General features: G+C 50.5%; 1 protein-coding gene across 1 annotated transcript; it reads right to left on the minus strand.

Annotated features, from left to right (window-relative positions):
* Window positions 1–4,893: 4,893 nt before the first annotated feature.
* Window positions 4,894–20,678, minus strand: EDEM1 (ER degradation enhancing alpha-mannosidase like protein 1). Its single transcript, XM_053954182.1, has 12 exons — window positions 19,240–20,678; window positions 18,004–18,076; window positions 15,966–16,069; window positions 15,025–15,196; window positions 13,746–13,929; window positions 13,080–13,254; window positions 11,438–11,558; window positions 10,879–11,049; window positions 10,228–10,301; window positions 9,417–9,513; window positions 8,497–8,682; window positions 4,894–7,618 (listed from the first exon to the last, which is right to left on the minus strand). The coding sequence occupies exons 1-12, from the start codon at window positions 19,617–19,619 to the stop codon at window positions 7,529–7,531; spliced, it is 1,827 nt and encodes a 608-aa protein (XP_053810157.1). The 5' UTR covers window positions 19,620–20,678; the 3' UTR covers window positions 4,894–7,528.
* Between the last annotated feature and the right edge of the window lie 538 nt (window positions 20,679–21,216).

Below are 21,216 nucleotides of genomic sequence, written 5' to 3' on the forward strand. Positions count from 1 at the left end.
ATTCCCACTCTTTTCTCTCAAAACCAGCAGCTCCATTTCCCAGCTTTCTTCCCAGGTGAAGCACACGTGGAAATCAGAGCCCCACAAGGTGATGTCCTTCAGCATAATTGTCCAGGAGAATTATTATTCTGAGGAAGCTTATGAAATTATTATTGTGTCCAACTTTCCAGTTCAGCTTGGAGATCAGTCTGGGTGAACTAATTCCATCTCCCTAATGATTAAATGCTTCATATTAATATAACCCTGAGCAGGCAGGTTCAAGCAGCCTGCCTTGCTTTCATTCCCTGGAATAATTACATCTTGACAATCATTTTGTGCCTCCTTGGCTTTCTCTAAATTTGTGGTTTCTTAAAAAAAAAAAAAAAAAAAAAAAAAGCCTTCCTGCACTTCCTGTTGCCATCTGTCCTAACGGGCAAAGGCTCTGCCTTGGAAAACCATGGATTTACAGATTGAAATCAGCTGCAAAAGCTGCAGGAGCCAGGCAGGGGACAGCTGGAGAGAATCCCTCAGGACACAGCCAGAAACTGTGGAATTGCAGCTCCTCCCAGGCTGTGACCAGAAATGTTTTGACACAGAGGGTGAAACTCAAAAAGAGAACCTCTGGATTCTTCCAGCGTCAAAACCTCCGAGCTGAGAATTCCCTGAAATTTCATCCCTGGGAATCCCAGGGAAACCCCTCTGACCTCCTTCCCTTCTCTTTACTGCACATTCCCAGCCAGGAAAAAAAAGGAGGGAAAAAAAAAAAGAAAGGGAAAAAAAGAAGGAGAAAGGAAGAAAAAGGAAGGGAGGAAAGAAAGGAGGGAAAAGAAGGAAAATAAAGCGAAGGAAAAAGAAAAAACTCAAAAAACCCCAAAAACCTTCCTGGGCAGGAGGAAGGAAAGGCAACAGCAGGAGCCTCTGCTCCACCCACTGCTCACAACCTGCTGGCACCAAAATAAGGATGGGGCACAAAATCCAGAGGCGGGGGGGGGTGGATGCATCCAGACCAAGGAAATCCCTCACAGGGTTTTCCTCCAGCACCTCTGGGATTGAGGCAGGCTGTGTCCAGGGCTGGGACCAGCTCTTCCTCGACAGAGCTGGTTTTTTATATGGAAACAGGTGTAGGGTGCACGAGACCGGAGTTTTTTTATAATTATACCACCACAAAATGCCCAGAACAAATGGGTTTTGCTGCTGCTGTGTTCATTATGCAGGCAGAGCTGTCCCGAATTAGATAATATGAGATTTCTTGGCTCACACCAAGCAATTCAGAAGAAAAAGCCTCATTATTGATGGGACAAACCACACAAAGCAATGGAGCAGACTTTAATAAAGCAGAGAAGTATCAAAGAGAGAAAGGTTTTAATTCTTAATAAGTAGATCCATGGGTTTCATTAACCAGCGTTCAAAGGGGTTTTTTTAGGGTTGCTTTTATTACCTAATTAATTAAAGCCTGACCAGTAAGATAGATTAGTCCAATGGAATTGCATCTTGTATTAATAGCAATACTAATTAATCACTGAGCTGAAGCATTCCTCTGCACTGAGGAGAAATCATTCCAGGGTAAATTTGGAGAGAAAGCTGGAAAAGAAAGGGGAAGGATGGGCTGAGCAAGGTTTTCTCCCCCAAAATGGGATTTGGATGATCATGGCCAGTCCAGCTGACAAAGTGCAGGAATAAACGTAAAATAAACTTTTTTTAGTGGCATTTCTGAGGTTTTGAATGTACTTTCTAAACCCCTTCCACAGACCCATCCTTGCTCGGCCTCGTGCTCCATCTCCACATTCCCAGGGTGAGGAGGGGGTGGATAAACCAGGACTGAGCCACAGGGGATTATCCCAACATCTGTGTGACCTCCGTTCACACAAAAACAGCCTCAGTTCCAGGGAATCCCAGATGTGACATCAGACCTCCTTCCCTTCTCCTTATCACACATTCCCAGACGGGAAAAAAAAAATAAAGAAAGGGAAAAAAAGAAGGAAAAAGGAAGGGTAAGGAAAGGAAGAAAAGAAGGGAGGGAAAAGAAGGAAAATAAAGCAAAGGAAAAAAGAAAAAAAAAAAAGGAAAAGAAACCCCAAACAACCCCAGCTCTGTTGAATCAGATTTTTCTGCCACCACATGATGGATAATTATCCTGCCTGCTCTCCACCAGCTCCCCCAGATCCCAGCTCTGCCGTGGTGCATCCGTGCAGGCAGGGAAGCAAAAGGAAAGGAGAGGGAATCATTTGCACATAGATGTTAAAAAAGGAGAATCTGTAGCTCCCACATAATTTGTTTTCTCATTAAGCAGCGTCTGCGAGCACGGGGATATTTGATCTATTAAAAATGCTTATTTAAATACTCCTTCTAGAGTTAATTTTTCCTCCTGAAGGCTACTGTAGAAAATCCATCTCCTCTGGAACACAGCAGGGGGAAAAGCAGTGTTTTTTCAGGCCAGAGGTTTGTATTCCACATGAAGTTCTGTGACAGAACCACGCTGCTGCCACTGCTGTCACACCACGAGGATGAAGATTCATGGAGCTTTCCAAGAGCTATTCATGTTAGCAATGACTTAGCCCAAATGAAGGTTATAAATAATTAACACTATGCAGATTGCCATTATTGGAAAGCCCCCAGGCCTTACCCAGCGAGTAATTTCAATTATTCAAAAGTATTAATAAACTGAAATATTCTTCTTTTTTTCCCCTCACTTAATTTGTGTGGGTTTTTTGTATTTTAGAGCACCTGCCTCGAGTGAGGAAAAGCCAAGGGAGTTCTCTCTGTGATCTTCCAATGCCACGGGAATTCTCCTCATAATCTCCAGATTCCAGGGAGTGTTTCCCATGATCTCCAGATTCCAGGGAGTTCTCCCCATGATCTCCAGATTCCAGGGATTTCTCCCCACAATCTCCAGATTCCAGGGATTTCTCCCCACAATCTCCAAAACCAAGAGAGTTGTACCCCTGATCTCCCAGTTCCAGGGAGTTCACAACGTCCCAAATCCAGGGAGCTCTCCCCATGATCTCCACTGTCCCCAGGGCAGGGGGCACTGGGGCACTCCCAGTCACACCAGTTGCTCCCCATGGGGACTGGAACTCCTCCCTGGACCCAGTAAATCCAGCCCTGACCACCAAGGCTGGGCTGGGGCTGCTCCCAGCTCTCCCAGTTCCCACCTGTGGCTAGTACAGGAGGTCAGAGCATCCTCACCAGCTGAGGACTGGTGCCTTTCTCGCCCTTACCTGAATAAGAACCAGCTTCCCCCGGGGCTGCTGTTGGAAGAACCCGCGGTGCTGCCTGCCCTGGAAAGATGGGAGTGACCAGCCCCGGGCACTGCAGTGCTCGGGCCAGGCTGGAGCAGCCCCGAGCTCTCCTGCCCCAGCCCTGCGAAATGCCAGGCAACCAAAATCTCCTGGGGGAAAAAAAGGCTCTTTTCAGTTAAATGGTCCCAACCCAGCGGCCTCTCATCAGTGGGGGCACAAAGGGGACAAACGAGGCTGAAGGGGCACAAGAGACGTTTCTCGGTGTCTTTTAGGTGGATAAACCATACAAGAGGTGATCAGAGGCACGAAATCCCTCTCGAAGAGCAGTTCCGAGCCCGGATAAAGGTGAACGTGTGTAGGGACGAGCAGAGCCGTGTCCCCTTTCCCTGTCGGCGATGCTTTGCAGCTCCCCGGGCGGTGCTGATCCCGCATTTCCCCGGGAAGATGTAGAACTGCTTTTCCCAGCGCTGCGCCCGGGGGACACCGAGGTTTCAGTGGCTCAGCCAAAGCCTCGAAGCGTGGCACAAGAGAGGGCTCTGCTGGAGGCAAACCGGAGCTACAGCATCCCAGACCCCTGGCCTGCTCTAAAACCGAGGTAGTCCCGTGCATTTCACTCTAAAAAAGCGAGTTTTCAGTCACATTTTTGGATTTTAAATCTTGTATCACGAGCGATCTTACTGCACTCCAATCTCTCAGGAAAGCAACAATGGCAGAGTGGCTTTTTTTTGGAAATAATTTCTTAAAAGTGGGCTGGAAAAGCTGCAATCAAAGCACTCAGTCCCACCCAGAGCTGCTCAATACTCTGGGAGCAGATGAGGCAGCGAGACAAGCTAAGGAATGACAGCCAACAGCAGCTCAGGGCAGTGACTCCACTGGAAAATGTGCAGCCACAGGGAAAAAACCATCAGAGCTGGGGTGCTTGCCCCAAAATCAGCATTTCAGCCCCTTTACATTCACTTTAGAGTTGACTCTTAGAAGTCAGAATGCAGCAAAAGTAAAGAAAGGCAAAGATGTCACTATCCAAAAACACAGAGGAATTTGAAAAGCACTGCAAAATCCCCATCGTGGATGTCCAGCAGACATTTCCCTGGAACGTGGAGATTGATCCAGACACAGCAAACATCCTGCCAGCTGCAGCAGCCTCTGCACCAGGACTGCAAACCAGGAAACAACACAAGAGAGAATGCCCATCAGACAGCAAACAAATCCAGGAGGGAAAAGCAGCAAAAGAGAACCAATAAATCAAAGAGTGATGGTCAGACAGCTCATTGCCACGTTCCTGTTCTCAAACCCAGCACGAGCTGATTCCCAGGCTGGTTATCCGTGGGCTGGAGAGAGCCCAGCAAGGTTCTTGGTGCAGAATTCCCACCTGAACCAGGTTTTTCATGGACTGATTGGACAAAGGACTGGGGATCCCAGCAGAGAGGTCAGGACCTGCTCAAGAGACAGAACTGCCACACTTCACCTATCCCACACCAATCCCTGCTCTCAGCTGCCCCCAAATCCTCATGGAGAGAAAGGGGAACAAGGGGAGAAGAGAGCCCTGTTGTTTTGGGGTGGGTTTTATTCTCCTGCAGGAAGAATAAATGGGATTCTCCCAGCTCTAACCAGATGAAATCCCAGTGTACAGAAGGTGCAGGGAGGTTCCCTACAGGAAAAACACACATCAAAGTAGTCAAACACACTATTTTTTAATGGAGATTTGCAAAAGGCAAGCCAAGTGTTGAAAATTCAGGACATTTCATGAAAGCACATTTGGTCCTCTTCCAAGTTTCCTGTCCTCAGTTAAATACTTCATGGATAAATAACAATTAAGCATAGATGGCACTTTCAGTTCAGAAAACCTGATATTGCACGATACCAAGAAATACAAGAGTCTGTTTCAGCAGGTGATTCCAGCACTGTTATCAGCTCCATTTTGATGCCATTGACTTGTACAAAAGCTCTCATTTTAGTTCATAACAGGTGCCCTGTCCTTACAGAGTAAAAACATATCCAAGCAGTTTTAGAACAAAGAGGAAGAAAAGTTGGCTCCTGATGGAACACGGAGTTTTTACCACCAGTTTCTGTGAGGATAAAGAGCATTCCTATGGAAAGATGACTGTCACATCACCTGGCAGCAGAAATTCCAAAGCACTTCCCAAGGGAAGCTGACTGTGTTTGGCTGGAAGGCTGCAATTCCTGTCTGGGCTGCTCTCATTCTCAGCCACCTTTCACTACTCCTGGCAATCACAAGGAAAACACAATAGCAAAACAGTTGTGCAACTTCCTCACAGTCATGGAATTCTGTCTGGAAAGCTCTGAACAGATTCTGTGCACAATCCTGGGCTGGGACCCTCCCCTGGGTTCAGGAGTTCAGAAGGCACAATCACAGAGAGAGTGGCCAGAGTCACATTCAGGGAGCTCAACTGGGAGTCAGGGACAAACCAGGACCAGGAGAAGCCCCCACTGCACTGAGGGTGTGTCTGTCCTGGTGTGCTGTCCTTCCTGGTGTCCTGCCCATCCCCAAATCCTGCCCCCCCTGGCACTGCCACCCCGTGAGCTCACACAGCCAGTGTGGGGTGCTGTGCTGGGCTCCCACCCCACCACTTCTCATTCCAGAGCTGGCTGAGCCCAGCTGGCCCAGGAGCAGCATTTGAGAGCCCAGACCTCTGTGCCTCTGCCCTTCCCACCCTGTACTGGCAGCACAGCCTGAACCTCTCCCAACACCTCTCTGCATCACAACACCTTGAATTCCTCTTTTCCTCTGAAACAGACAACTCAGACACTCTGGTAATACCTTTGGCAAAGCAATTCTACAGGAGCTGGAATCACCAGCTGCCTCAAACACCAAGGCAATCCCTTCTATTGCAATATTTTGGGAAATTTTAACCTATTTCCCTCTCCCCCCTGCAACCCTTCACCCTCTCAAACATACATAATAAGACTAAGAAGACTTGATGATTATTTTTTTTTTGCCTGAACACAAGATTCAACTATCATGGAATAGAAGATTCTACAACAAAGTCCCTGAGATGCCTCTGTACATTGAAAGATTCCAACAATAACCTCTCCAGCACAAACTTCGTATTTATTAGAAATGTTCTGAGTTGCAACAGGTGGTTTATGAAAACCAGTGTTGTTGTAAGAAGGTGAAAATACAGCAGATCAAGTTGCCCTTGTATTTATGCCTCAATTTAGAAGTCATTAACCCAAAAATAACATTCTACTACTTCCACTGTAGTCAAAAGTTAGAAGTATATAAGCAACCATCAGAAAAAAAAAACTTGCTATATTTAAAATAGTTGTTTTGGCCTCAGTTTGTTGTCATCCCTCAAGCCCTTAACTGCCTTCTTCCTGAAAGTTCACAGATATTTTTCCAGTATCTTCAAAAAAACTCCAAACATCTCTTTTTAAGTGACTTTGGGTTCCACTGTATTTTGCAACCAGCTCATCAGAAATACTTTTCCATCTTCCCAAGGAAGCTCAGTTTTCCCTGCCAGTGAAGAGAACTTAAGGCACTAACACATGAATCCTGTCAGGAATGTGAAATAGTTTGTTCTTCATGTACTGTGACACCAGTTCTTAGCAGCATCTCTCTGAAAAGGCACTAGAACATGGCAAACAAGGAAACTTTGGGAACTCCTGCCTGAGTGGCTTTGCAATTCCCCCTTCCCTCCCCCCATTCCCTTCCAAAAAGGCACCTGGATTGGTTTGATCACTGGTTTCTGCAGCTACAGGCTCTCTCTCACAGCCCTGCAGCTCCTATCAGCTGTGGTGTGAGGGATGTCAGACTCTACCAGCAGCTCTTACACCACCAGGAGTGATCTTTCCAAGAGTACACAGAGCAGTTTTGTTTCAGCAAACCCAGTGGGTTCCTACCTGAGTAGACCTTTAGGTTGTGTATTGCTAGTCAGAAAAATTCAATAATTCAACTTGGTGTAAAAAATTGCACTTCCCCACTCCTTCCCCAGGCCCCGAGATCATTTCAAATTAAATACCAGACCCTGCTCTAGAGGGACATTTGTAACACAGCTACAAAGAGGTAGCTAAGTGGCACAGGCCAATTTGCCTTCTTTTTCTTTTAAAATATATTCAGCCTTCATTTGCAACAACATTTCTCATAGGAAGTCTTGAAACAAGAGCTGTTTGTTCAGGTGGCACAGGAGGTTACCCCAGCTCGGAGGACTGAGCTCCCTCTCCCTTGTGCCCAGGGCTGACCACAGGCCCAGGGGACACCTGGGGGACTCAGCCTGTGCAGGGAGCAGCTGAAGGGGAGCAATGTCTGCAGAGGAGTGCCAAGCTCCTCCCCAGTTCCCCTGCAGAGCCCCTCAGATCAGCCCCACCATTCTGTCGATCTGTCTCATGTAGTTGCTCTTCAGGGGCAGCAGGTACCTCCTCTCATCAGGGACTCTGTTACACTGTTGAGAAAATTGACATCTTTTAAAAACTCAGATCCAAACCCAGGCAAGCCCATCCCCTCTGCAATCCTTTCAGATCCTCCCAGTACAGAAAACTGCACCAAATAACACTTTTTCCTCCAACTTTCCCTCGTTCTTTGCCGACTTCCAGCACAAATCCCATAAATGAGCAGCAAGTGTTTCCTCAGTGCAGGCTGCAGCTTCCAAACACACAGCACAGCTTGTTGTGCAACTGAGATTTCCTTCACTATGACAACTGTGAACATTTAAAATAATGCTCTTTTTTTCTGGAGCTCTGCAGGGAGGAGGGAAGGAACCACACCAGAACTCACCAGGAGATATTTTAAAAAATTGTCCGTGGCAGGTGTCCCTGCCCATGGGGGTGGAATGAGATGATCTTTAAGGTCCTTTCAACTGGAACCATTCTGTGATTAAAACCAGATCTGTTTTGGTTGGTGATGGGCACTGGAGCCACAGCTCTGGGGTCAGTTGAGGCCTTGCTAAGAAAGGTCCCCAAAACCACACTGAGGAAGACAAAGCTTGGTCTAGATGACCCTCTGCTTCTCCCTTTGCCCCTGACAGCAACACTGGAGAGTTTTAAGGGCCAAGAAAAGGGGAAGGGAAAAATAACTGCAAGTAAATTAACAAAGAACAAAGAAAAACCAGCTGCAAAATACTTCAAAGGGGACAGGTTTCACCTTCACCAGAATCCCACACACGATCCCATTTATGCTGCTGCTGAAAGTGCTTTTTCAGGGGAGCTCCTCAGGTGCTGAGCATTTCTAAAGGAAACGCTCCACAGCAGCACTTCCAAAGGCTCAGTCTGTCCTGCCTGGCCCTCTCCCTGCCCAGGCAGGAGCAGCCTGTGTGTTCCTTACGTTGGAGCTGAAGTTGGCTGCCTTGAGCTCGGTGGCTTTGGTTTTGTGGGCGCTGCCCTCCTGTGCAGGCAGGATGTCCTCCCACAGCGAGGTCCGGAAACGCTCGTCCACAGACACGACGTGGCCCTCAGTAGTAAACATGAACTTATTCCCAGATTTGTGCACTGGATTCTCTTCATCAAACAACTGAAGGAGAGATGGGTGGGAGAGACAGTCACTGTAGGTGTGCCACAGCCTCCACCTCCCAGTAACAAGCAGTTGGAAACAGGTACTCATGCTTTGAAGGATCACACAAAAACACCTTTTAGTGCTAAATAATGCTGGAGCAGATGGAAATAAATAGTCTTAATGCAAGGGATTGATCTGAGCAGTTAGAAGAGGAGAGCAGAAGAAAAACTCGCACAACTTAAAGAGCCCTTATTTTTCTAAGCTGCTCTGTGAGGCATTTCTAGGCTGGCATCCACTCAGTCACAGATTTATTTGGTTTTCTGCACTAAAGGAGATTGAGAACAGGAGTTTAGGCAATGTCAGCCCAAATGCTTTCTCCTGTGAGTGCCAAAGCTCAGCGGGGAGAAAGCAGAGGCTGCCCCAGGCAGGAGGGCTGCAAGCAGCAATTAGCTGAGAGCTGAGCAGCAGCTCCCTCCAGCCCTGCTCCCTCTCCTTTGCAGCCTCTTCCCAGAGATCTGCAGCTCTCCAGGTTCAGGAACCACACCTGGGCAGCTGCCCCAGCTCAGAGATTGGGGTGAGGTCACAGAAGAGGAGCTCAGCCTGAATCACCCCCACACACAAACCCCAGAGCCCAGCAGGTTGTCACGGCGCCCCACCCCCAAGCCAGCTTCTAATTAATAATTAATAACCTCCTGCCCCCTCCTCTGCCATTTTTGTGCACGTTGCCTTGGCAATGAGGAACAGACACGTACCAGGTACAAATATTTACAGGTTTCACTGAGAAAAAAGCTCTCCATTCGATCCTCCTTCGTCTTCTCCACCACGTGGTGCAACGTGGCATAGCCACACCTGCAACATTGGACATGGGTTTGGGTTCAGTTCCAGCTGGCCTGCTCTCCAATGTCCCCTCACCTCAGAGCACTCCAGCTGCCAGGGGTGAAGTTCAAATGGAACAGGCATGTTGTGCAAGCACTCACTGGTTATTGGTTCTGGGGTGCTGAGGGCTCTGTGATCACCTGAACCCCACTCAGCAGCAATGTCTGACCTGGCAGTCACTACACATTTGTCTAGAGAATGAGTCAATTCATAATAAGGAATAAAAATTCATTGTCTTCCCCCTGAGCCTTGCAAGAAGTTCAGCTACTCAGTATTAAAGTCAGGATTCACTGCTGCTGTCTTGAATGGAAGCTGATATCCAACAGCATCTGCCTTAGGGGCCATCCCTCAGTTCAGCTAAACACCATGAGCTGAGAAATCATCTTGCAGGATCCCTAGGAAAAATCCCAACTACTGTTTTCAGCAGTTTTTAGCAGCTGATCATCAACAAAGCATTTTGAAAGGCAGTGATAAAATTCCAAAGGTATAAAGTTGCCACTGGACTATAATTTCATTTTCAGATGGGAAAGAAAGAAATGCTCGATAAATAAATCATCACTTGTGGCTTTCAAGGAGGGCTGGGTTTTCTGGTTTACCTACATGTGGCAGACTGGATTCTATATAATATTTGTATAATAAAATGTAGATAAATAGCACTGAGAGAAGAAAAGAACATTGAAGACTGACTTTGCTTTTGTATATTTTTCCAAACTCTGCAGAATATCCATTCCCACATGAAGGTAAAATGGGTTCTTTGTGGCCTAAATAAGGAAGACAGACAAGAGTTAGAGTCAGCAATTCTGAAATCCTGTAAAAATAACACAACAAAGGCCTATTGGTACCAGAGTCTTGTGTATCACAGCACACTTATCTTTATAGGAGCATGACTTAGATTAGCCAGTGCAAGCTTCTCACATTTGCTTTAGTGCAAATCCTAGAAAACCTGCAGTAAATCCAAACTCTCTGATCCCTTCCTTGTAGGCAGACAGTTATTTTAGTTTATTCTACCTGTGCCTGGGCAGTATTGCAAGGAAAGCTGTTACATTTACTTCAACAATTTTGGTTGAGCAGTCACAGGTCTCTCTGCCTTGTAAAAATCTGCCAGCAGCTTTTAGAAAAGGTTGTTTAGTGTTGTTTTTGCCTGCCTTATAAAAAAGGCAAACAGCAGAGCAACAACATTGCACAACACTGCAGTGCCTGCCCAGAGACTCCACATGACAAGAGGCAGCTCCAGGGCTGCCAAAATTCAGCTGCCCAGAGCTCGGGGGGGATAAAGTGACTTTCTGAACAAAAGCATTTTGGCCAAGCCACGATGTGCAACTCAGGGAAGTCAAATACCTGATAAAGGAGATATGTGGACTCCACCAGCTCTGGCCTCAGCGGGTAAAAGGGAACATCTGGGGCCTGCAGCTGCCAGTTGTACCTCTCTGGGAGAGCCCCATAGCGTTTCCATATGGCATAATAGAAGGCATGGAGACAAATGGCATCTTCCACATCTCCTATCAACACCTGGGCACAAGAGCAGCCAGACATGAACACACTTAGTGCTGCAGGCCAGCAAAGATGAGAATGAGGCATCAAATACAACCCTTCTCCCATAAAACACACAGAAAATAACCCCCCAAAAGTACTAATGCATTCATTCTTTGCAGTAAAAGCTTTAGCAGAGCCTCACAGCACAGAATACAAATGCTGAGGTTAAAAGAGGGAAGTTGAAAGTCTCTCAGATCTAGCAGAGAACAGGCCAGGCCTCCCCACATTGTTGTGTTAATGCAGAGCTGAACTGAACTCTTATCAGAGCAGCCAGATGCAAACCCACAGGTGGGAGCTCAGCTCAGAACTCAGACTCAATCCCAGCCCAGGATTAGGATGGGCCTTTACCAGAAGGAAAGCTTACCTGCAGTCCAGGGAAGAAGGCCTGCAGAGAGTCAATCCAGGTGTTCATCAGCTGGCCCGTGTACATGTTCACGTTGACATACAGGGGAGGGTCCCCTTCTCCTTCATTGCAGGCCTCCCTCCTGCCAGGGAACAACAGCAACAGGGCAGTGCTCTGCCTGAGCAGCACACAGCACACTGTGTGTGATCAGCACACTGTGAGTGAGCAGGGCACAGCACACTGTGTGTGAGCAGGGCACTGTGTGTGAGCAGGGCACAGCACACTGTGTGTGAGCAGGGCACTGTGTGTGAGCAGGGCACAGCACACTGTGTGTGAGCAGGGCACTGTGTGTGAGCAGGGCACAGCACACTGTGTGTGAGCAGGGCACAGCACACTGTGTGTGAGCAGGGCACAGCACACTGTGTGTGAGCAGGGCACAGCTCACTGTGTGTGAGCAGGGCACTGTGTGTGAGCAGGGCACAGCACACTGTGTGTGAGCAGGGCACTGTGTGTGAGCAGGGCACAGCACACTGTGTGTGAGCAGGGCACAGCACACTGTGTGTGAGCAGGGCACAGCACACTGTGTGTGAGCAGGGCACTGTGTGTGAGCAGGGCACTGTGTGTGAGCAGGGCACAGCTCACTGTGTGTGAGCAGGGCACTGTGTGTGAGCAGGGCACAGCTCACTGTGTGTGAGCAGGGCACTGTGTGTGAGCAGGGCACAGCACACTGTGAGTGAGCAGGGCACTGTGTGTGAGCAGCACACAGCACACTGTGTGTGAGCAGGGCACAGCACACACTGTGTGTGAGCAGGGCACTGTGTGTGAGCAGGGCACAGCACACTGTGTGTGAGCAGGGCACTGTGTGTGAGCAGGGCACTGTGTGTGAGCAGGGCACAGCACACTGTGTGTGAGCAGCACACTGTGTGTGAGCAGGGCACAGCACACTGTGTGTGAGCAGCACACTGTGTGTGAGCAGGACACTGTGTGTGAGCAGGACACTGTGTGTGAGCAGGGCACAGCACACTGTGTGTGAGCAGCACACTGTGTGTGAGCAGGACACTGTGTGTGAGCAGGGCACAGCTCACTGTGTGTGAGCAGGGCACAGCACACTGTGTGTGAGCAGGACACTGTGTGTGAGCAGGGCACTGTGTGTGATCAGCACACTGTGTGTGAGCAGGACACAGCACACACTGTGTGTGAGCAGGGCACAGCTCACTGTCACCACCAAAGGCAAGCAGCCACTGGTTTGCTGTGCTGTGCTCCTTGTGAAAGGAACCCAAACCTCAGTCATGCTCTCAGAGAAGTTAATTCATAAAGGGATCCTATCTTAGAGCTCTGCCAGCAGAATTTCTACCAAAAAGTCATGCTAGGCAAGATCAGGCTTTCAGAAGAACAAAGCAGCCAATTTAAAACATTTCTTTTGCAGTGCCAGACTTTTCTCAGCCTTAACATTTATAAATGGGACAGGAAGCAGTTTGGCTTCTCTGCACCCCATCAGTTGCTGAGGAATGAGGACACTACCATGGAAATGATATTTTACTTCTTACAGAAAAAGGAGAACAGATTTTCTAGAGCATGACACAAAGCACTATAAACAGATGTGTTCCAGATCCTGCTGGAGGATTCACTGCTCAAGGAATTGATGCTGACATGAATCACATACCCTCTCCTCAAGTGGTTCTGAATGTTCTGATAAGCAGCGTTGAACATCTCCAGGTCTTCCTTTTCCCCAAAGAGGATGTAGGACTTCAGCAGGTACTCATAGAATGAATCTGACCCTGCTCCCAGTCCACTCTGCTTTCCAACCCAGTGACCAGTCTGGATGTTCACAACATTTCCTTTCAGAACAAACAAAAAGTTTAGTCTGAGGTTGCTGAATATATCAGAGAGAAACAATCCAGTCAAGACTTGGGAATATTACACATTCAGAAATTCTCAAGGAGGAAGAATCAAAGATTAACATCAGATGAAGTGCTACAGTGGTGCATTCATCTGAGGAACACCCACACGCATGCAGTTATTTTAAGTACTTTTAGTCATCTGCCAATCTGAATTATATTAATGGGGACACAAATCAGGGCTTTCAGTTCCATTCCCCACTTTTGTGAAAAATTTGAGTTGAAAACCTGTGCCCCAAGGAGACTTTCAGAGACTCCATTTTTCTTGGAAAGCCCCAAAGTGCCATTGGTCCAACACATCCCCTGGGTACACAAGGAGAACGTGACCAAACAGCTACAGAGGGAGCAGAAGGACAAAGGTTGAGGGCACGTGAAGGAACTGTGGCCTGATGGCACAGCCTGAGGCTAACACAGCAGCACGCAGACATTACCCAGCAGTCCAGTGTTATTGCTCCTGAGGCTCCACAGGGCCTTCACAGCTCTCCTGGCCACCCATTCGAATGTGGAATCACCAAGCAGCCTGCTGAGGATCCCAAACTCCACCAGCAAGGATCCAGCTCCTGCTGTGCAGGTCTCATTGTGGCTGTCTGGAGGAACCCCCTTCTTCAGGTTCACCTGTGAACAGGGACAGGCAGGCTGCACTCAGCCAGCTGTGCTCACAGCTGCACCCTCACCTTTAGGAACAAGCCTCTTTGGTAGTTAGTGCACAATGTGCAGCATGGAATGTGCACAGAGACACAAAACCAGCACACTGCTGCTTGGAAAGCTTTCCTGGAGAATTCCTGACATTCTTCTTCCAGCTTTACAGCATCATGCCTAAAGTGGGCAAGCCTCATTTTTCTCTTATACTTGCTAACCCTTGCAAACTTCACTTTTTCATGCCTTTCACTAAACATTCAGGCTTTTCCTTCTTTGCTGCCCTTCAGTTTGTGCTCTTGAAACCAAGAGCTTCCTCAGTGGATGCTCCTCCCCTTCCCCTTGGAACACAGTGCTGAAGGGAAGTTACACCACCCTCAGCTGCTTTACCAGGCCCTGAACAGAAGTGAAAATTCACATTTCTACAGCCTGGCAGGTCTGGAGGAAAGGCAGTGCTGCTGTCTCCAGAAATTAAGAGCAGCCAGGCAAGTGCTAATTTTAGTTTTGCAGCTTAGGATTGTTCCAGTAGTAGTGACATCCTTCTTGCCAACTGCATCTGCTTAAAGCAAGAGGCTGCAGCATCCAAGAATCCCAGAGTATTGAGAACCCACTGAGCAGTCTTCAGGAAAATTGCAAATTCCAAGCCCAGTATGATAAATACTTCAGAAGAGTTTTATTCTAATATCATTGTTTTAGTAGCAAGTCACCAATAGAGTCACTTTCCTCAGCTATTTGCCTTTACAGTATTCCTTGTTAATGACAGAATTGTTTGCTGCTGTGTGACACAGGGCAGGGAATGCTCCAGCCAACCAGCACAGGAACAAATGACTCCTGACCCACAGGGAACAATAAACACAGTGAAAATCAGCCCAGGGAAAACATTTACTAGACAGAAGGAGCAACTTGTATTACCCATGTCACAAAAACTCAGGGCAGTTTCCCCTGTGTCATTTTAGAATAACTTAGAGCAGGCTCAATACCCCAAGTGCACATAAAAGGGCACAACATTTAAGTTGCAGGACAGGTGAAACACTGCTTTGAGCCTATTTCCCCAGGGCTGCTGTGTCCACTCACCCGGGGATAGGGAATGCCAGTTTTGGTGTTCTCAAAGGCTGGGAGCAGCCTCACTGCCAGGTCATGAGCCAAGTGCAGCAGCTCATTGTCATAATCCTTAATGGTCATGTCACCAAAGGGCTGCTTGGTGTCTGTAATTATGATGTGGGCAGACAGCAGGCTTCCCAAAACCCTGTGGGAAAAGGAAAATTCAGGTTTTCAGTCTGTTCTGAACCTCATTGTTCACCTAAACACCTTACTGCAGTCCTGTCTGACAGAATTATTACTTTGTGCTCCTTACAGGCACCACACAAAATGATCTGGTTTTCCCCCACCAGTAGTGAACACATGTAGAAGTCATGCTGCTGTCAGCCACAGTTCCAAAACCTGGTTCTGCAAAATTTACCTAACCCAGGAGTTCTTGTAACAAGTCTGATTAGGACTGAAGACCTCCTTGTCCCTGCAAATGGCAGGAAGGGTGTTACATAAACTTAGTAATCAGAAAAAAATAAAGCCTTAGGGTTAGGGCCAAGTGAAGCAGGAATAAACACTGCTTGAGACACTCAGAAAATGAAACCCTTCAAAATCAGACAGTATCTAAACCCATTTCCAACAGAGAAGAGTGGTTTTCATCTAAAATGAAAGTGAAAGTGAGCAGAAGTCCATGAAACAAAAACAAAGCAGGGAAAAGCTGTCCCAGGGTTGTTTGTTGGGCAGAGATCTGAGTCTCTGCTGCAAGCACAGAGCCAACCACTGTCTCACTGCTCCAGGTCACACAGGACTGATTAAAATGGTTTCCTATATGAAAGGATGGGATATTTTCATAGAATATTAAGAAACAGCTTACTTGAGGAACAATTTAGGGAATAAAGCCTGCCAAAGACCTCCTAATCAATGATTTCACTTTGAATTACACACACCAAGTCTTTAACCTTTAAAGACAGAAACTCAGCACCACATACCTGATTGTTGCCTCAAAAACTTGGACTGTTGAGTCTTTGTCAAATGAAACTGTGTCAATCACCAACTTCACTGCCTTCTGGAATTCTGAGGAGTTTCCCATTACCTTTTACAGAAAAAAAAAAAGCTAGTTTGCACAGTTGTTGCTTCAGAAGAGGGTTGGGGAAGAGAATGGCAAGTTCACATCTTAGCCAAGCAGTCAGATTTAGCACATTGAGTATTCAAACTGCCTGAACTATCAGTTCAAGAGTTAAGTTCAGCTTAAAACTGACACAACTTGCTTAAAACAGAACACAACTTGCAGAACAATGAAGTTTGATTGAATGTTTATTTGACCAAAGGCCAGTCCAACCTGTCATGCTCCTGACCCAACACTGCACAACCAGGAGTGCCTGCTTCCCACAGGTCTAACCTAGGAAGTGATTTCCACTGCATCCAGAGACAGATGTCAATTCAGCCTGAGCTTCAGGGGAGCAGGAATGTGGAAGGAAAACCCAGGTTCCTGCTTGCCTGAGCTCATGGAAAGGCTGGGACATAAATTTTTAACCAAAGCACCAGGTGCCAGCTGTCCCCATTGCCCAGACCCAGTGGGGAAGCATCACGTGTTTGGTCTGAGCAATGAAGAGCAGAACAGGCTTGCCCCATGCAGCAGCTTCTGAAACACAAGAGATGTAGCAACCAGAACCTTTACATTTGAGGAAAGAAGTTAAGCACTGCCCCACTGGTGATGGAGGACAGCAAGGCTCCGTTATCAGGCACGTAGCACAGATCCCAAACTTCTCTCAGTAAAACCCAACATTTCCCTCACTTCTGCTTTCAGTTCTGCTCAGAGCTGCCCTGCTCAAGCAGCTCCTCACCACTGCTGCAGTCCCAGGGTAGAATGGGAAGGGTTTTATATCCCAAAGAGCCCAAACCACCTTCTGCTCCAGAGGAGATGCACATCCCCGTGGCTCCAGCACATCAGTGAGCCCTGACACTCCAGAAGGCACAAAACCTGCCCTGCCTGCACAGATGAGAATAATGAACCCTGCTGGGGTCTCTGAAAATGCCCAGCTCTTCCTCATGACCCCATACCCTGGTACTAGCACAGAAATGAGTTTCTCCTCACATTATCTTCCAGTTTTATCAGAAATGTAGGTGAGAAGCAGCTGTACAGGTTTTCCCCTCCTTCCTTTCACCACTCTTCACACAGATCTGTGTGTCAGTGAGGCCCTGCCTGCCAAGTGAAACAACCAGGGCTCTTCCAGCCACTGTGCCCACAATGAACCCTCCTCCTGATGGACCTCTCAGCAACTCACAGCAGTTCCAGTTCAAATCCACCCACGCTGGGCACATCCCAAAGAGATCTCGTCTGAAACTTGGGGAGGAGCTCCAAAATTTCCTCTGTCTTTTCTGGAAAACTCTGCTGACATCTCCAACTATCCTCTCTTCTGTTACCCCCCATGTGACACTGCTGGTTTATGATCCAGCTGTTGGCTCATGATCCAGCTGTTTGCACCACCTGGGTAAGCCTTGGGGAGTTCCCCCAGCCAGGGCAGGTCCCGGGGTGGCCAGGGCAGTCCCTGGAGTGGCCAGGGCAGTCCCTGGAGTGGCCAGGGCAGGTCCTGGGTGGCCAGGGCAGTCCCTGGGGTGGCCAGGGCAGGTCCCAGGGTGGCCAGGGCAGTCCCTGGGGTGGCCAGGGCAGGTCCCGGGGTGGCCAGGGCAGGTCCTGGGGTGGCCATGGCAGGTCCAGGGTGGCCAGGGCAGTCCCTGGGGTGGCCAGGGCAGGTCCCAGGGTGGCCAGGGCAGTCCCTGGGGTGGCCAGGGCAGGTCCCAGGGTGGCCAGGGCAGTCCCTGGGGTGGCCAGGGCAGGTCCCAGGGTGGCCAGGGCAGTCCCTGGAGTGGCCAGGGCAGGTCCTGGGTGGCCAGGGCAGTCCCTGGGGTGGCCAGGGCAGGTCCCGGGGTGGCCAGGGCAGGTCCCGGGGTGGCCAGGGCAGTCCCTGGGGTGGCCAGGGCAGGTCCCAGGGTAGCCAGGGCAGTGTCCCCATGCCAAGGACTCACCGCCAGCGTGTCCAGCGCGTCGATCAGCGTCAGGGAGTAGTTCCCCAGCACATCATTGATGTTCAGGTTGGAGCTGGAAGAGCAGAATCACAGAATTGTTAAGGTTGGAAGAGATCTGTGCAGATCATCCAGTCCAACCCCCTGTGCAGGCAGGGTCACCTGGAGCAGGTGACACAGGAACTATCCAGGTAGGTTTGGAATGTCTCCAAAGGGGAAGGCTCCTCGACTCCTTGGGCAGCTGTTCCACAGCTCTGCCCCACTATGGAAAGAAGTTCATTCCAGTACCTGAAGGGAGACTACAAGAAATACAGAGAGGGACTGGAGTAACAGGACAAGAGGAAATGGCTTCCACCCTAAGGGGAATAGGTTTATACCGGATATTAACAGGAAATTGTTCCCTGGGAGGGTGAGAGGCCCTGGCACAGGGTGCCAGAGCAGCTGGGGCTGCCCCTGGATCTCTGGCAGTGCCCAAGGCCAGGCTGGACTCTGAGGCTGGGACAGTGGGAGGTGTCCCTGCCATGGCAGGGGTGGCACTGGGTGGGATTTAGGGTCTCTTCCCACCCAAACCACTCCACGACTCGCAGAGAGCTGAAACTTGTTGTATTTTAGCTTATTCCCGTTACCAAGCGCCCCGTGGCCGGGCAGCACCGGGAGGAGGCTGGGCCCAGCCTGACCCCCGGGGAGGCACGCACGGAGCGATGCCAGCCCCGCGCCGCGCCCACCCGGTCCGCAGCAGCCATTCCCACCCGGTCCGCAGCAGCCATTCCCACCCGGTCCGCAGCAGCCATTCCCACCCGGTCCGCAGCACACACTCGTTAACCGGGTCCCCAGCACACACTCGTTAACCGAGTCCCCAGCACACACTCGTTAACCGAGTCCCAGGACACACTCGTTAACCGAGTCCCCAGCACACACTCGTTAACCGGGTCCCCAGCACACACTCGTTAACCGAGTCCCCAGCACACACTCGTTAACCGAGTCCCAGGACACACTCGTTAACCGAGTCCCCAGCACACACTCGTTAACCGGGTCCCCAGCACACACTCGTTAACCGGGTCCCACCACACACTCAACCGAGTCCCCAGCACACACTCGTTAACCCGCTCCTCCCCAGCACACACTCGTTAACCGAGTCCGAGCACACACTCGTTAACCCGCTCCTCTCCAGCACACACTCGTTAACCCGGCCCCTCAGCCGCCGTTCCCCGCCGGGCCCCGCTCCCCGGCCGCACTCACGGGTCGCGGCGGTCGGGCCCGCGGCCGCGGCAGTGCAGCGGGTCCAGCTCGTCGCGGGGGAAGGCGTGCTCCATGTAGCTGTCGTAGCCGAACACGAACATGCCCCGGGCCGCGTCCCGCAGCCGCGCCCGCAGCTGCGGCGGGAAGGCGCCGCTGTAGCGCCGCTCGTACTCATCGCCGCCCGCCGCCGCGCCCCACAGCCGGGCCCCGCGGCCCGCGGCGCCCGCGGGCGGGCCGGGCAGCGCGGGCGGCCGCGGGCCGGGGCAGGGCAGGCGCGGGTGCAGGCAGAGCCCGCGGGCCAGCGCGGGCAGCAGCACCAGCAGCGCCTGCAGCCCGAGCCGCAGCAGCAGCAGCCCCAGCACCACCGACCGCCATCGCATGGCCGCCCGCGCATAGCGCAGCGGCGCCGCCCGCGCCGCGCCGCGGCCCCTTTAAGAGAGCAAGGGAAACACGGGTTGGGAGCGGCGCAAGGCCCGCCCCCGCCGCGCTGCTATTGGTGGAGCCGGCGCGGAGCAGGGAGCGGCCGCCGGCCATTGGACGCGCGGTGTGTCGCTCAAAGGCACCGCCCGGCGGCGTTAAAGGGGCGGGGCGCGGCGGCGCGGGGCTGTCGTGGCACGGCTCGGGGCCGGGCGGCGGCGCGGCCTCCCCGGACAGGGCCGGACCGCGGGCCCTGTCCCGGCGCCGGGCCCTGCCCCGCGGCCACAGCCACGCCCCAGCGCTCGGGGAAAGGCGGGGGAACCGGGGACGGCGGCCGGACTGCAGCAGGAACGCGTGCTCAGGCCGTGGCACCGCCCAGGGAGGGCCGGAGTGCCCATCCCTGCAGGTGTCCCCTGGAGGTGGCACTCAGGGCTCTGGGCTGGGGCCCGGCTGGGACTCCGCGGGCTGGGAGGGCTTTGCCAGCCTCGGGGACGCTGGCATTCTGTGAGCCGCGGCTCCTGCAGCCCAGCCCCGAGCCCTGGGGCTGCCCTGGAGGCAGGGCAGGAGCCCGGCGAGGGCCGGAGCCGCGTTCCCCGGGCAGCAGGGGGAAGCCGGGGCACGCTCCCTCCCGGGCCAGGATCCTGGAGGAGATGGACGCGGGGATTTCCATCCCGCACGGCCAGCAGAGCACCAGGTGGGACCGCAGCGCTGGTGGCCCCTGGCACGGGCTCGGGGACAGCTGCGGGTCCCGAGAGCTGCAGAAAGAGAAGAGCTGACAAATGCCAGGTGTGGATGTGAGAGTGAACTCACTCCGGCAGTACTGGTAAAAAAACCGAACAAGGAAAAGAACAGAAAGAAACCACAGCTGCGGGAGGTAAAGAGGAAACCCAGCTCTGAGCATCGAGTGGCTGGCTGTGAACTGGTCGCTGAGCTGAGCTGCCCTTTCACGCTGCTGCCGCATCCTTTTACCAAAGTGCCTGGTCTGTTACAAGGAAATGGGACAGAACGTGAAACATGCCTACACAGGAAAAAAAAAAAATAAAGGACTTATTATGCACAAACAACCAGACAATAATGATCTGTCTTCAGCCTGTATTTGAGAGTAGTTCAGAAGTCAGATCTTTGTTTTCCAATTATTGTAACAGAAACAGTAGAATGAATAAATCCAAACCAAGTATCACAACTCAGTGGTCCACCCACACTTCTGGATGCTGACTTTGGATAAAATCCTCTAGCTTGAACAATCTTTCAGTTCCCTTCCTCAGTCTGCAGAATTCGTGGATCTTTTAAATGTTATCCAAACCAAGAAAGGACTTCATTATTGATTCTAAAAAGAGGAAAATTCCTTCTTGCTGCAAAGACTGAAATATCCACACCCCAAGTTAACACAATTACACAAAAGCACCTTAACAGTTTACTTACTCTTGAGACTCTTGAGAATCAAGTTTGGCTTTAAATTTCATACACCACAATAACTTTTTCTTCCCCTACTGACATGTTTGCTCTGTTTGTTGAATAATATGATTCAGGAACTTCAACCCAATGGGTCTTTTCAGAGAG

This window comes from Vidua chalybeata, chromosome 12 (assembly GCF_026979565.1).
Source record: "Vidua chalybeata isolate OUT-0048 chromosome 12, bVidCha1 merged haplotype, whole genome shotgun sequence".
In the NCBI taxonomy this organism is placed as follows: domain Eukaryota; kingdom Metazoa; phylum Chordata; class Aves; order Passeriformes; family Viduidae; genus Vidua; species Vidua chalybeata.

Bases quoted from the DNA above. Each gene is read 5' to 3' on its own strand.
- EDEM1 (XM_053954182.1), bottom strand. From the start codon at position 19,619: ATGCGATGGCGGTCGGTGGTGCTGGGGCTGCTGCTGCTGCGGCTCGGG. The intron at 16,070-18,003 runs GTGAGTCCTTGG...TTTCTGTAAAAG, and splicing joins ACGCGCTGGACACGCTGGCG to GTAATGGGAAACTCCTCAGA. The intron at 13,930-15,024 runs GTGAGTGGACAC...CCCTGTTCACAG, and splicing joins CTGGCATTCCCTATCCCCGG to GTGAACCTGAAGAAGGGGGT.